This window comes from Schistocerca gregaria, chromosome 2, assembly GCF_023897955.1.
Source record: "Schistocerca gregaria isolate iqSchGreg1 chromosome 2, iqSchGreg1.2, whole genome shotgun sequence".
In the NCBI taxonomy this organism is placed as follows: Eukaryota; Metazoa; Arthropoda; class Insecta; order Orthoptera; family Acrididae; genus Schistocerca; species Schistocerca gregaria.
Window position 1 is genome coordinate 1,011,930,946 of NC_064921.1, and position 15,579 is coordinate 1,011,946,524.

The 15,579-nt window shown below is 42.3% G+C and overlaps 1 protein-coding gene across 2 annotated transcripts; it reads right to left on the minus strand.

Annotated features, from left to right (window-relative positions):
- Positions 1–2,532: 2,532 nt before the first annotated feature.
- On the minus strand, positions 2,533–12,757 carry LOC126336766 (uncharacterized). 2 transcript variants are annotated; one of them, XM_050000776.1, is made up of 2 exons: positions 12,646–12,757; positions 2,533–4,370 (listed from the first exon to the last, which is right to left on the minus strand). In XM_050000776.1, the coding sequence occupies exons 1-2, from the start codon at positions 12,704–12,706 to the stop codon at positions 3,043–3,045; spliced, it is 1,389 nt and encodes a 462-aa protein (XP_049856733.1). In that variant the 5' UTR covers positions 12,707–12,757; the 3' UTR covers positions 2,533–3,042. The 2 variants fall into 2 exon arrangements, with proteins under 2 accessions (XP_049856733.1, XP_049856734.1); XM_050000777.1 differs by having other exon boundaries at positions 2,539–4,367.
- Positions 12,758–15,579: the final 2,822 nt, after the last annotated feature.

The window sequence follows — 15,579 nt, forward strand, 5'->3', positions numbered from 1 at the left end:
CTATGGAAGTTCGATAAATCTTATGATCGCTAACTCCTGAAATTGTCACTGAATAACAGAAATTTCGAAAACTTTGCTCGCGGTGGGTACCCAGAAGTCTTACTGAACAACACAAAAACCAACGATGGGTAGTGCCATTCAGTTTTTCTCGCATAGTCACGGGGGATGAAACTTGGGTATCGTACGACGCCCCTGAAACAAAACGGCACTCAATGGAATGGAGGCACACTTCATCCCCAACGAAGGTTAACCCTAAGCAAATCTTGGCACGTCAAAAAGTCATTTGCACCGTTTTTTGGGACAGCAAAGGCATTTTGCTGATTGATTTCTTACCAGGAGGCCTATCGATCAATGCACATGGTAACTGCGAGACCATTAAGAAATTTCGTCGCGCAATACACAACAAGCGCCGAGGATTGCTGTGAAAAGGTGTTGTTTTTTCCACGATTATGCCCGACCTCACACGGCGAATGTGACCAAACAACTCTCATGGGAATTTCACTCGGACGCGTTTGATCATCCTCCGTACAGCCCGGACCTCGCCCCTAGCGACTTTTATCTATTCTTACGTCTAAAATCTGTCCTTGGTGATCAACACTTCAACGACGACGACGAGCTGAAAGAACATGTTACCAAGTGGTTGAATACACAGGCGGCAACCTTCTATGAAGAAGGCATACAAAAATTCGTGCCACGCTATGACAAGTGCCTACAAAATTTCGGAAGCTATGTAGAAAAGTAGTTTAACAGCTGTAGATTTTTGTACAATAATATTTCTTCTGTATGTGTACACCTTTGTTTTATTTAACGAAACGTAACCTACTTAGGGCACATACCTCGTAAATGCTGCAAAGTATTAAACTCATATATTCATGTTGAAGCACCCCACATTTGTGTTCAATAATCAGTTTCAGCATAATCGTTATTTCTGTTATTACTGCTCCAGTGAGATTGCTATGGGATGTGAGATTTGTTCTACGATTTCTACGGGTTCTTTGATGCGGATGTATTGGTTGGTTGGTTGGTTGGTTTACTTGGGAAGGGGGGCCGGGGGGGGGGGGGGGGGGGGGAGGGGACCAAACGGCGAGGTCATCGGTCCCATCGGATTGTTCAAATGTATTCAAATGTGTCTGTATTCCTAAGGGACCAAATTGCTGAGGTCATCAGTTTCTAGACTTACACACTATTTAAACTAACTTTTGCCAGCAACAACACACACACCCATGCCCAAGCGAGGACTCGAACCTCCGGCGGGAGAGGCCGCGCAATCAATGACATGGAGCGGCCAAACAGCACGGCCACATCGGATTAGGGAAGGATGGGGAAGGAAGTCGGCAGTGTCCTTTCAAAGAAAACATCCCGCAATTTGCCTGAAGCGATTTCGGGAAATCACGGAAAATCTGATTGGCCGGACGCGTGTTCGAGCCCGTCGTCCTCCCGAACGCGAGTCCAGTGTGCTAACCACTACGCCACCTCGCTCGGTGGTAAGTGTCATTTGTTCTTTGTCAAATGAAGTCAGTGATGCTGTGTGTGGTACCTCTATATTTTATACGAGTTCTGTTACCCCTCATACTCTCATCACTGTCTTATCATTTTCTGTTTTATAGTGATTTGTGATTATTTTGTGGTGATATTTGGCCATGTGAAATGTTTTAGATTTTCTTACATTTATAACTGGACTGACCAGCGTGTTATGTTTATATCTTTTTGCTTGTCTGTGGAGTCCATACTTGTAGCTTCTTCTGTGTTGCGTAGTGTATCTGTGTATCATTGGGTGCATTTGGTTGTTTTACGTGTTCCGTGTCAGACACCCCCCTCGATTCTGTACTTCTCATTTTTCTGTTGCAGTCTAATAGAAGCGGTGTAAGAGGTGTATTTACTCTTGAACTTAACGATTTAGGTGTAATCAGTGACGTTAACACAGAATCTGTTCAAATTTTAGTTAAAAGCTTTCTCAAAATTGGTTGTCCCATTATACTATTCTGTGTTGCATCTTAATTGTTTCCTCGGCTTATCTTCTTGTAACTATTGTGCGGTGATAGACTGATCTTCACTAGAATCTGCGAGGTCTCATACGTTAAATCTTAGGGATTTCATATTGCACATCACCCATGTCTGCAGACCGAATAAAAATAAAGAGGAATTAAATAGGCGTAGAAGTTACTTCTCTGAAATGCATTTCAGCCTAAACTGCAGTTTTTGTTAATTTTAAATACCGATTTTCCGTTTCTCTCTATCGTTTATGTTACCACCTCAAAGAAAGTAAAAGTAATTACTTCTGAAAAACAGTAATTTCTCTTCTTGAAAGTCTGAGGCTCTACAAACTATAATGTTGTAGAACTAATATTAATGGGGTACTGTTTATTAGAAATATCAATTCAGTTTCATACGTTACATTTTCTATTGAAAGACAATTGAGTTACAGTTCACTCACTATTAGCTACAGTGAGACGACTTACGACCTACAGGAATATTTTGGGTAGGAGTTTTTGAGGTATCTTTCTCACGTGCGGTAAATACAAAAAACACGTCTGTTGTCAAAATATATAGTTTTATTTTAACAATCATGTTATTGTTGTCAGTGAAAATGGCGTAATTGTAGCGAATAGTGATTGCACAGCAAGATATAAGTAAATAATGTAAAGATTTCACAGAAATCATTTTCTTTAAATCACAAATTTCCAAATTGAAAATCGTATATCAGATCTACAGAAGGAACATCAGAGAATTAAACGGCATCCTTCGAGCATTGGAGTTTAAGCATGCCATTAGAACATTTTCACTTTACTGTGTGTAACGGTGTCCAAATGTCTTGTTTCCTAACTTTCCATTTTTTCCAATACTGCTACACGAATGAGACAAAGAATTGCATTTAGCGCAAAATAACAGAAAAATCATAACCGTTTCCAAAACCAAAACACATTTCAGATTACTGCAGTACTGACTAAACCTTGAAATAGGACCCCTCTTTTTGTTGTTGCGTACTTGGAATACACATATTACTCTTGTGATCTTTGTAGTATGGCTCAATTAGTCAACTTTTCAGACAGTAGTAGCTTTCTGTGCCTCCAATTTCTTTTCATACTGTTTTATTTTATGGATAGTGATGCACCTGATGATTCTCCACATTACGAGACTCGCCACAGCAAGACAACCGAACACGATTATGAGTGTAGCATCCCTGGCAATTGACTCTTCTAGTTCCTCTTTCTGCTCCAGGAGATCGGAATCTGGAGGTTCGACTCCACTATCATCGCTTTGGCCGAAGACATCTTCGCTGACGCTTGTTAACGGAAGCGTTGCGGCGTCAGTACTATTATCTTCTGACTTTGAGGCCGCTGTTTCGCCGTGGTCTATTCGCTCATGAGTGTCAGGAGTTCCCGATGGTCGATAATCCCCCGAAAGCTGTCCCTCGACGCTGATTCGGAACGGCTGTGGAAGAGAAGCAGTAGGTTGTGGAAGAGATGGTACGTTTGCATTCTGCGGACTGATTCCCAGTTCTCTCGCCGATGAAAGTGGCGACTCACTTTGAGGTTGCTCTTTTCCGGCTGCAGCACTGTCTCCTAGACTGATGACGTCATTGTCAACAGATGACAGTGTCACTGGGTGTTCTTTCACCGTCTGTACCAGTTCTCCGGCCGAAGCCATGCTGTTGTGATGTTTCCAGAATCTCTTACGTAAAACTCCACTGGACGGCCAGTTGTCCGATTCGGACGACTTGCGGGTAGAAACGTTGCCCTGTTGCCATGACTTCTGCATGTTCTGCTTGGGACTGGTTCTAGAACTTAGCCGGTCTGACCAATGACGCCCGTTCAGAGTTACTTCCGTGTACAGCTTGTTTAGATCAGCCTTCGAAACTTGCCTCTCGTGGTTGCTTCTCTGCCAATAAACAGATGAGACAGTCGTTCCTTCATCGCTTACATACTTCACCCCGACTTTTTCGACGTGTTTCCTCGAGAAGTAAGTCTCCGACTCATCGGAGAGGTGTTGACCACTGACGACATCAGATGCCGTACTGTAGACACCAGATGTCGACGGTGTTTGGTGGTGACCTGCAGTAGACGTCTCTCCGCGGAACTGGTCGTGTATTACGAAAGATGTCGGGGCTGCCGGCATACTGTTCCTTTTGCCGCCACCCAGTTTCCCGTGGTGGAGACTGCGCAGGGACTTGGCAGCGTCCCTCGTACCGGACCGTAGTGCTGAGAAAGTGTTGTCAGATCTGTGGTTCAGCAGCGCCAGCCCCGGCGTAGTCGACAACCTTGCACTGCTGTCGTGAACACTTTGCGAGGCAGAGCGGCTACAGTTAGGTCCCCCACAGCGAACAGGCAGCGGCGATGCCCATAGCGAATCGCCTACGGATGCGGCTGCTGCTGCAACAGTCAGAAACAACAAATGATTAGCTTAATCTGTTGCTGTTCCATCGAAATGTGAAAGTCAACGTGTGCCATCGAAATGTGAAAGTCAACGGGCCAAGTCCTACGTGAGGGTGAAGAGAGGAAGAGTGGAATAACAACACTGTCTCTAAAGGCGGGTAGATTGGCTGATAATGGAGTCACATACATCGTATCCTATACACAGATGTTTGAAGACATGGTGTCTCAGCTAACCGTAACCAATTATATTAAAACAAAGAAAGACACCGTCTCTGTCGCTTCGTATGTTTATTACGATAACCTTCTTCTCATCTTTATTACAGGTCATTATAAGACCCAATATGTAATAAAGAAGGGAAAGGATTACAATACTAAAAAAGCTGATTTTAATGTTACACACAAAATACAAAAATTGGCACTTTAGAAATTAAAAGTAGAGCATCATACCTAACTAATAGGCGCACACATACTTCCGGGTCAACAGCCAAACATATAATCTCGGTCGTTGACACAAGATGGATACCTACTATAAAGCCTAGTAGGGAGATATCTAGAGAAGCTGAAGGATCGTGAAATATGTTCTGCAAAAAGAAAAGAACCTAACACGATTTTTTAATCAACAGTACCTGTTTTTTCAGCGTTCCTGTTTCAACATATACGGTGAGGTTCTCTGCAAAATCTACCTTTTCTGATGTTTTCCTGATTTCATAATCGCAGACAAGCCTGTTTCTTAAGTGGGTTGTGCCATCGGCTGGCTGCACCGAGTATAAACATGCTACGTCACGCTCAACGCTCTACGCTCAGTCGCCCAACTGCGGGTGGTGCCCTCTTGTGCCTACACTGCTATAGTCCTTCTTAAACTAATACAGTTTTAAAGTTTTGTATAACAATTTATACGAAACAAAAAAAAATCATTTCAATCTTCATTTTGTTTAATAGCTTATTATGAATACGGTTTCAATTGTATGAGGGCGCTAGAGTACGTTGTCATCCACAATACAATTTTGATAACGTTTATTATGGTTCCACTTGCGCAACCTCCCGAATTTTAATTGATCTCCGTCCTGCTAGCTGTGCATCGCAGTAATTAGGTATTCATTGCTTAGTGATGTTTTATTTTTTATTTGTGTACTGTGACCAGTTATGTAGTATCGTGCGCCTATCTCTTCCTTTTTAGATGTTCGATGAGAGGATTACCTGTCGTAAAGATAGAAACCAGCCGTCCTCATTAACATACAAAGTGTCCCAGACGGTGACTTTCTTTGTTATAGGAAGGAAAATATCTATCGTCCCGTCTACATCAGTCTTTGTTCATCCATCGTGGCCGGTCGCGGTGGTCTCGCGGTTCTAGGCACGCAGTCTGGAACCGTGCGACTGCTACGGTCGCAGTTTCGAATCCTGCCTCGGGCATGGATGTGTGTGATGTTCCTAGGTTAGTTAGGTTTAAGTAGTTCTAAGTTCTAGGGGACTAATGACCACAGCAGTTGAGTCCCATAGTGCTCAGAGCCATTTGAACCATCATCCATCGTGGATACGGAATGCCGGTCGATCATATATTTAACAAAGAAAAAAACAGCCGTATGTTTTCAGAAGTTGTTATTTTATTTACGCTACCTGTTTCGTCATCTCATTAAGGCCGACTTTAGGCCTCTTGCATTCCATGTATAGGCAATCAAATACATCGATGCATGCATAACTGGACCCTTTCATACCTGGATCCCGTCAACGTTTTGTTGAGTGTGTGCTTCGCGGACTGGACAACAAGTTGTTATCAGTTTTTGTCAAGTCTTCGAAGTGCACACTCCACAATAGTTACACGAAATCCACGTATTCATGGTCCAGTCATGCATGCATCGATGTATTTGATTGCCTATACAAAGAGTGAACAGGGGCCTGAAGATAGCACTAATGGGATGCCGAAACTGTTCCTGTAAATAAACCAATAACTTCTGAAAATATGCGATTTTGGTGATCTTTCTTTGGAAAAAATAGTCTGCATCAGTGTCATTAGACACGGAGCAATACCTTGTATTGCATAGGAACGAGGAAGGAACTAGTTTAAAAGTATAATGTGTGTGTGTGTGTGTGTGTGTGTGTGTGTGTGTGTGTGTGTAATGTATTCCCCCACTTTTGTGACGTACACGCACACAAACATCAGAAGCAGCAAAATGCAGATCTGAAACACGAAAACATGTTGTTATGTTGACCAAGTACACTATTGTATCACTCCGCGATTAAGCTATCATCACAATTTGTTTTAAAAAGAATACATGGAAGGTAAGCCACTATGGACTACGCACACATTTCAAGCCACAGGTAGCAACAGACTCTTATCGTCTGATGAAGCCACTCACAGTAGTGCCAAAACCAGATCAAAAGACTTAATTTTTGTGACCGAGGGCTGTTATTGCTTTAATTTTATTTATTTGAGTGTCTGATGTAATTGTCGATACGAAAATTATCCATCGGAAGTATAAAGTGACCTTGAATTCAGTGCCAGAAAATGATTATAGGACTTGCTTAGTCTTTAATATGGACTTTCATCGAGACTGTTAGTGCTTAAGTGACGCAAGTTAATCACGAGAACTTAATCAATCGACTAAATACTTCGAGTGTCTCTCGTAGTTATCAGTTAGAAGATAAGTGCGAATCATAACTGCGAATCACGGTTCAAAGAGATAACTGAAGAAGTCCGAGGGCCGTATCCACACCGTAACCGACGGGATAAGAGAAAGCAGGTCGCCGCTCGTCGACCCTTAATACACTCGATGGGACGAGGCTGCCCCTGGCCCCATAACGTCCTCTACAGTGACATATTTAGGGCATAGGCCTAAGATAAGAATTTAATGCACTTCAGTACTGTGTCAGTCCAGTGCAGATTGGAGCAAAGCTGGAGTGATGAGTCCTTTACGAAAGTAAGATATTGGGGACTCACTACATTTGCAGGACGCACACTGCGATTCCTACATTAGAATTAATCTACTTCTCAGTAGCGCTGACGGGAAACTTTATCACGGATGAAAAGTGTTCGAAACGAAGAGCGTTTTCCGAAAAAATCAGAATCCGGCGTCGATCCCTGGCCCAGCAGACAGCATTACTGTACCAGCAACTTAAAACATTCCTTCCGTCTCATCCACAGAACTTCTGCACTGTCGCGTGGAGTCTGTAACAATCTATCGATGGCGGTCTCTCCGTATATATCCGTCCGATACCACTTTTGGTAGATTTTGCACGATTCTCAGTTTTAGATCAGATAGCCTTGTTTATTAACAAACTGTTCGGTAAATAAAATCCCATTACCGTTTTCAAAGTTGTTGAGAACATTCGTTATATTTTTTTTATACAAGAATGCAAGCTCTCCAATAAGCTAGTCTTCTTGTTCCTCCTTTCAAGTCCAGATCAAGCAAACACAAATGAAATGATATATTTTTGTAAAGTAAAAAGAACCAAGTGTAACAAATCGATACCTTAGTGATGATTCTGTTGTCAACAGTCAAAAGTAAAGTGAAAATTTATTCTCATATCAATCCGTAAATGTTAATGTCTTCTATAATTATAACATTGAATTTGTAATCTCACCATTACGGCAATTTTCGTAAGTACAGTTGGTTATCTGTTCTGGAAGAAGACAGTTTAGACGTACAGAGCTACGTTTATGTAACGGCCTTACGAATGCAATGCAAAGATTGTTCGACTTTTCCTCTGTGTCAGAAAAAAAAAACTGATTTGATGATGCGGATGTGGATTCACGTCATCGAATAGTTGAATAAAGTAACTTTGTTTCACTCACGAAAACAAAACACTAACCTGATTATTACGAAGTCATTCAACGCTATTGCAGCCGCTAGACACTGTTGCCAGAGTCAAAATAAGGTGCATTTCTTTATTTCCTACCACCTCTACGGTAAAACTGTCTCTAATATTTCACAAAAAGGATTTAAAATTTAGTTTTCAATTTGCGAAACTTTTGCATTTCTCGGTTCGTTATAGTTCAGCATTGTAGCAGGTGGTTAGAAGCCCCCTCCGTGCCTCGGTCAGGATCTGTGCGCTCTTTATGTAACGCGCGAGACACATTACGCGACGTACTGCGCAGCAGATTGACTCGGAAACAGATTAATCCCGAATCACTGACACACCTTTAAATCAGCCTTAATAAGGGTCGACAACCTCGCTTTGACCCCCATAGACAGGGTTAAAATTACCACAGCTCTTATGTCAGTGCAAAAAATTCCTGCCAGAGCATTATACTAGGGGTTGAAAATACCGATTCAGTTTCAAGGTTTTATAATTTTGTTTTTTAGTGCTTCAACCAAGACCGGTTTCGAGCTATTAAATGCCCATCAGCAGGTGTGATAATTTTGATCTGTGACCTTGAGCGCCGGCCGCGGTGGTCTAGCGGTTCTAGGCGCTCAGTCCGGGACCGCGCAACTGCAACGGTCGCAGGTTCGAATCCTGCCTCGGGCGTGGATGTGTGTGATGTCCTTAGGTTAGTTAGGTTTAAGTAGTTCTAAGTTGTAGGGGACTGATGACCACAGATGTCAAGTCCCATAGTGCTCAGAGCCATTTGAGCCATTTGACCTTGAGCCGCGCAGTGGGGAGTAAAGGACGCGGCGTACGATCAGCGAGCGCAGAGCACAGAGTCCGTAGTTTAAGTAATGAAAAATAAAAAAATTTAAAACGTGCTTACAACTGAAGCGATATTTTCTGCCTCTACTTTTACGTCACTAACAAATGCCCTATAGCAACCCATCGATTATCAAAAGGCTCTGAGTCAACTGAAGTGGAAAACGAACGCTGCAAACATAGCTACAACATTATAATAAATTAAAAGCACCAGTTTTCTGTTTCCGAATCAGTCTGCTGCGCAATACTGTAGAACAAAAACAAACAGGTGCTTTTCATTTATTATAATGTTATTTTACCAAGAACCGTCGGAAGACTCTGTTAACATGTTAACTACAACTGGTTTCCAGCAACTTCCACTGATGACCCTCTCCATAAACAAAAGATGATAACAGGCTAAATTCAAAAAAGGATAATTTATTGTCTTCTCTTACGCCTAACCAAGCCCGCCTTGTTCATTTAACACCACCCCGAGCTATCAAATGGTTCCCCGCTTTGCTATGCGAGCTCTTCCTAACGTGCCCACCAACTAAACCAAACTTCCAAATTACAGATGAAATTCCACGTCCACGCACGGCAACGCAATTGTCAACTCAGTCGAATGTTTCTGCACAGAGGGACGCTCTGTACTGGTCACAGAGATCATTCGTTACCGACATGATACAGGCAACACTTTAAATATGTCTTCACCCCACACGGACCACGACTCCCAGTGCTACCCTCGAGGAATTGTAACCGCGTTCCAAACGCAAAATTCCCCTCGTAATTTCCGGAAACAAACTCTTTCTTCTTGTATTTCTACTGACCAGTACGGATGGGCGCCGCTGCTATCACAGGCTGATCTTATTGCAGGTGGATTTCGGCATTTCGGGCCTTACCCATTCCATACCTCGTCTCGTACTAAAACAATAAATGGTAACTCCGGCTTTTTAAAATTACACGCGCACATGCACTTCGCGTACATCGTATACGCCTTGAGCTCTGCGAGACAAACAACTGAAGTAGAACTTAACTCACAAGGGAAATAAATTTCCTGTAGGAGCTCTAGATCAGTGTGAATATTTGGTGAATAAACCAGTCCACATCGCTTAATAGAATACCTTTATTTGTTACGCCGCTTAGGCTACTGCAGCCATCACGTATCTGTAATTAAAATAACATACAGAGCAACAGGCGATTGTTACACAGCACGAAGGTATAAAACATGAAAAAAATTAAAAAGTTATAACATATTTTTAAAAAGTTCATTCACTAAAAAGCTTAGAACTTGAAAACTGCGGTTTAACATCAGTATTAAAAGGCTAATCCAGGTGAACTGATGAACTAATTGACGCCTTCTGTAAAGCTAATTTAATGAGTTCCCAACTATACAGATTTAAGTAGTTTTTTACCATTTATCTTTGAAATTAATATTCTTTGAAGTTCATATTTTTAAGACGAACAGCTTTTGATAGGGACGAAGAGAAAAAATAATAAAGGAGTTGATTGACAAGCCGAGTAGTAACAGGTTTTTAATACTGACTCTTAACGTTTTTTTGCAAGCTCTAAGCTTTTTGGCTACTGAACTTTTTTAATTTCTTTTTTATTCTGAATTTTTCATCTTTTGTAGCATGATGCTGTATAACGCCTGTCGCTCTTTAATTTTAATCCAGATTAAATAAAGAAATTTTATTTACCTATCCACACGGCTTCATTCAGGAAGTGCACTAAGAATTTGACACTGATACGGCTTTTCTAGATTTATGTCTTCTGAAACCAATGTCATACATCTCTGACCATCCTCACGGTTTAGGAGGGATCAGAATGTAATTTTATGTTTTTCGCAATCATCGAGGTTTTTGAAGCGTGTAACGCTGGATTTACACAGAATTAAAATCAGTACCATGACGATCTCTAGAAAAAGAAAATCGTCGTTAGTCTGTTCAAAAGAAACTGACTGGACAGCACAGCAAACCAGCACTCAATTTCTCCAGCGCGAGACGCGGTGTCGATAATGAATCCGCTCTCAGTTCTTACGTGATTTCCATTGATACTTGCATCTATCTGATTTCAGTCACACTGTTTTTGGCCACTGTCAGTAAGGTGGAAAAATCTCTTCTGGCAGTACAGTCGAGATGAAGAATCAACGAAATGCAACTGACAGGAAACTGAAGCGAAACAGAAACTGCAGAAAGTTAGTCCGAACCTCGATGGCACCAGCTCAGGCTACCGCGGCATCTAAATGTGCCACGAAGTAAGAGACGGTACCGTCTCTCATACTGAACACGCGACTTTTGCTGCAACAGATGCAGTCGACAACCAGACAGTCAATGTGAGTGACTCAAAACACCCCAGCATTCCAGACGATTGCAAACAGATGAAGAGAAAACTGTCTGGTGAAATCTTCACAACCGAAATCGTTGTAATCACACTGATGTTTTCCGGTGTTTTTATTCGCCACATCAGAATACAGAAATAGCTGAAAACTGAATCTGATCCTAAATAGTGACATGTATTCGATCATTTCTTTAGTACATGTGTTCTCAACCAACCTGAAATTAAGCTAAACTCTGCTCGAACCCGCCATGGAGGCACAGCCGTACCGACAGGCCGCCGTGTCATCCTCAGCCCACAGGCGTCACGGGATGCGAATATGGAAGGGCAAGTGGTCAGTAGACAGCTCTCCCTGCCGTATGTCAGTTTATGAGATAGGACCCGCTAGTTCTCAGTCAAGTAGCTCCTGAGTTTTCCTCACAACGGCTGTACACACCCCGCTTTCCAACAGCGCTCCGCAGACCAGACCACCCAACCAAGTGCTATCCCAGCCCGACAGTCCTTAGCCGGCAGGTGTGGCCGAGCGGTCCTAGGCGCTTCAGTCTGGACCCGCGCGATCGCTAGAGGTCGCAGATTCGAATCCTGCCTCGGGCATGGATGTGTGTGATCTCCTTAGGTTAGTTAGGTTTAAGTAGTTCTAAGTTCTAGGGGACTGACGATCTCAGATGTTAAGTCCCATAGAGCTCGGAGCCATTTTTTTGAACCAACAGTGTTTAACTCTGGTGGTCGGACGAGAACCGGTTTTATCACTACGGCAACTTCTCAACAATATTTGACCAGTGGCTGAATGAATACACAGCGTCCCGTAAGTCCACTTTACTGCAAACTTTACGCTATGGTGCTCTTGTTGAACACCATGATTGATGTTGACCCAAGTCATGATGTCTGAAAAATAGCTTAATGGTTCAAATGGCTCTGAGCACTATGGGACTTAACTTATGAGGTCATCAGTCCCCTAGAACTTAGAACTCCTTAAACGTAACTAACCTAAGGACATCACACATGTGCATGCCCGAGGCATGATTCGAACCTGCGACCGTGGCGGTCGCGCGGTTCCAGACTGTAGCGCCTAGAACCGCTCGGCCACTCCGGTCGGCATAGCTTAATGGCTCAAACCTGGAGGGGGTTACTTGTTTAGCTTATAGAATGAGATCGTCTCACAAAAATAAAATAACATTTACTTATGTAATTTCTGCTAACCTTGTAGGCGGTTGGTACAGTTGATAGCCCTTCTAATTTTTTTTGTGAAATAAAATCTGTAAGCGGTGCCCTATGTTTTTAAAATATGCCGTGTGTCCACCAGTCAACAGTAAACACAATATGAGCTGCTGCTTACCGAAACACGACAGTAGTAGGAGTATTGTAAACATGGCAGGACAGCCACGCAGAGGACGCATTGAAAGCGGCGCCGCTTCCAGAGTAGCAGGCAGAAGACGACGGTGCCTTCTTCCGCCATCGCTGCAGCTGTACGGCGTACTTATACGCGAAACTTGTAGGGCGCCACTGCTGTAGTCGATTGCCGATTATCTAATCAGTCGCCTCGCCTTTGGTGCCTTCATAGAAATATTACGTAATCCTGGCGGCACTGATGCACTCTGGATTTCGGATAACGATTAACGATCGAGGTAACACTGTCGTGGGTACACAGTGCAGAATACCCTGTACCAATAAACGAGTACTTCATCTCCTGTGGTGTGTAACTAGTGAAATATTGATCGTGTATGTTTCATTCCTTACGTTTTTCCCTCACTCCTCCTTGCAAAAGACGCTCATTACACTGTAGTGCATGTACGTCTCGGGTCAAAAATCGAAAGATGATCTACAATACGATTACTTTGGTATCAAAGATTGTAGATTCATTTATCTAAGAATCTTCCTAATAAGAAAACAATTGGGCAGCGGAAATTATCTCTGTACTAAAGAGAACTGTAACCCCGCACGTGATAAATATTGTCATGGATCTCCAAACTACGGCCTGCGGGCCATAATCGGCACGCGATTGGATTCAGTCCGGTCCGCACCTGAATGAAGGTCTTTTAAAGTAGCGCGCGATCCTTGCCACTCGTTTAATTCTTGAGTGGCAGCTAGAAGCACTGCCTTCGGTTGTGCATAAATAATAGATATGGCACCAGATGAGCTCTATCGGCATCTTACTGTCACTTCCTCGCTGCGTTCGCTTTGTTGTTATTTCAAGTTTCTTTTGTTCCAGTGCGTGTGCAATACACCCACTAAAACTAAAAACAGAAAAATGCATAGTTAATGTATCTTCAGTGCAACGTGGGCTGTGAAATATTTCGTTACAGAAGACAACTACCCAACGTGTATTTCTGTTCTTAAGGAATACAATAGTTGTCTCCTCTACGAAATAAATCATGGTTCACAGGTTGATAAATTAAAGGGCATGGTACATGAACAGTAACTGAAGACACTGGAATGTAGACTTTGTTTTCAACAACAACAAAAAAAAAGAAAGAAACTTACGAGGCTTAGGAAAGGCAAGTCGCTACGAAGTCAAGTTACCAAATTGGCAATGAAACTGCCAAACAAGGCAAGGCCTTCACCGACCTTGATTACGTAAAGAGGTTACAGTTGAAGAACAGTTTCATGATAATACAGAAAAATGTAAGGTAGGTACTTTTCCAGTAAATTCAGTGATTCGCCGAGTTGAAGTATTGCCAGTAATTTATCAAATCACTTATATTAAAGACATCTAAGTTTGCTCGGTGCTCACTAACCCTCGTTGAATATACAAACGTTTCTGGTGCTGCTCAAGTACTGTTGTCTTTAAGGCTTTTGACAACGTTACCGAAATTACTGAATACTCCTTGCATGGTACAGCAAACGGTGAGGATATCTCTGAAGGGGTACAGCTCACTTTAGCTGAAAAGTGCAACTTTCTTCTTTCTTGGCTGACACGTGTTATAAAGATGCAAAGAGAAATATCCGTGGCAAATCTGCAGGTACGTTGAAAGACTAAAGACAGGATGTGAAACAAGTGCTGTTACCAAACCCATGACAACACTGTGTACTTCATCAGCACTTTGTCCAAAGTCAATGTGTAATGAAGCCTCTAATTACTGTTGTCAATTTCATTCGATGTCATGGGCTCAGATACTATCAGTTCAAGGCATTCCTAGGCGAGGTTGAGTCTTTGTGAAGAGATCTTCCACACCAGGTCACAAGAAGTTGGTTTACCTGTGGTAAAATTTTGTCAAGCTTCTTTTATTTGAGAATGGAGATATTTAGGTTGATGCATAAGTTCGTTGAGGTCTTCTGTAAGTTACAATAAATACACATAACAGACTTTAGTCACCAATAATATATTTTCCTCCACCGCTATTTTCTTCCAACGCTAGTTCACTTTTCGATTTCACGACTGAAGATATCACGTGATTTCGAGACGAAGAACTCGCCGAGCCATGTTAGGTGCGCATTTTTATCCGGAAAGAAAGTTCCTCGAAGCTTGTCCGACAGAGATCGGGGAAAGTACAAATGTGAGACGCAAGATCAGGTAGATAAGGTGGGCGCAGAATCACTTCACAACCGCACTCCTGTACAGTTTTTTTTTTTATTTTTTTATTTTTTTTTTTTTAATTTAGAGCATTCGGTACCCTCACACCAGATTTTAGACACTTTCCCATCGCAAGCAAATGTCGCACGATGACAGTTCATCACGTTTGCCAGTTCCCGAGTACACAGACTTGGGTCACTGTAGTTTAATGTGACTAGACGATCTTAATCAAACAATGTAGGTCTTCCTGAACGTGGAGAGTCACTAATTCGAAACGATTCTCCTTAAAACGAGAAAACCATTTTCTTGCTGTGCTGTGTCCGGTGGCGCTATCCCCATACACTGTGCAAATGTTTTTGGTAGCCTGCGCTGATGTCATCCCTCTATTGAAGTTAAACCGAGGAGTACGTCGGAAATGTTCCAATTTCTCCCCTTGGCACTTCATTTTCTGGCGTCCACAGCTCCACTCACTAACTCCAATTTACAAAATGACAATATGTAAACTCATATAACAGTGGATTACACACAAAAACTGAAAATCGATAAATAAACCCATATCACACGGAGTAAGTACATGTAAAACAAAAAAGCAAGGAACTTAACTCACAAACCTAATATTTCTGAATGAGAGATACAGCCTTTAGATGTCCTTTCAGACAAAGAATAGTTATGCGAATTAGCGATCTTGGCTGATGTTGCTCTGCAATCAATTAAAAACTCAAGGGGAGGATTACATTATTTGTGACCTATTGTCATATA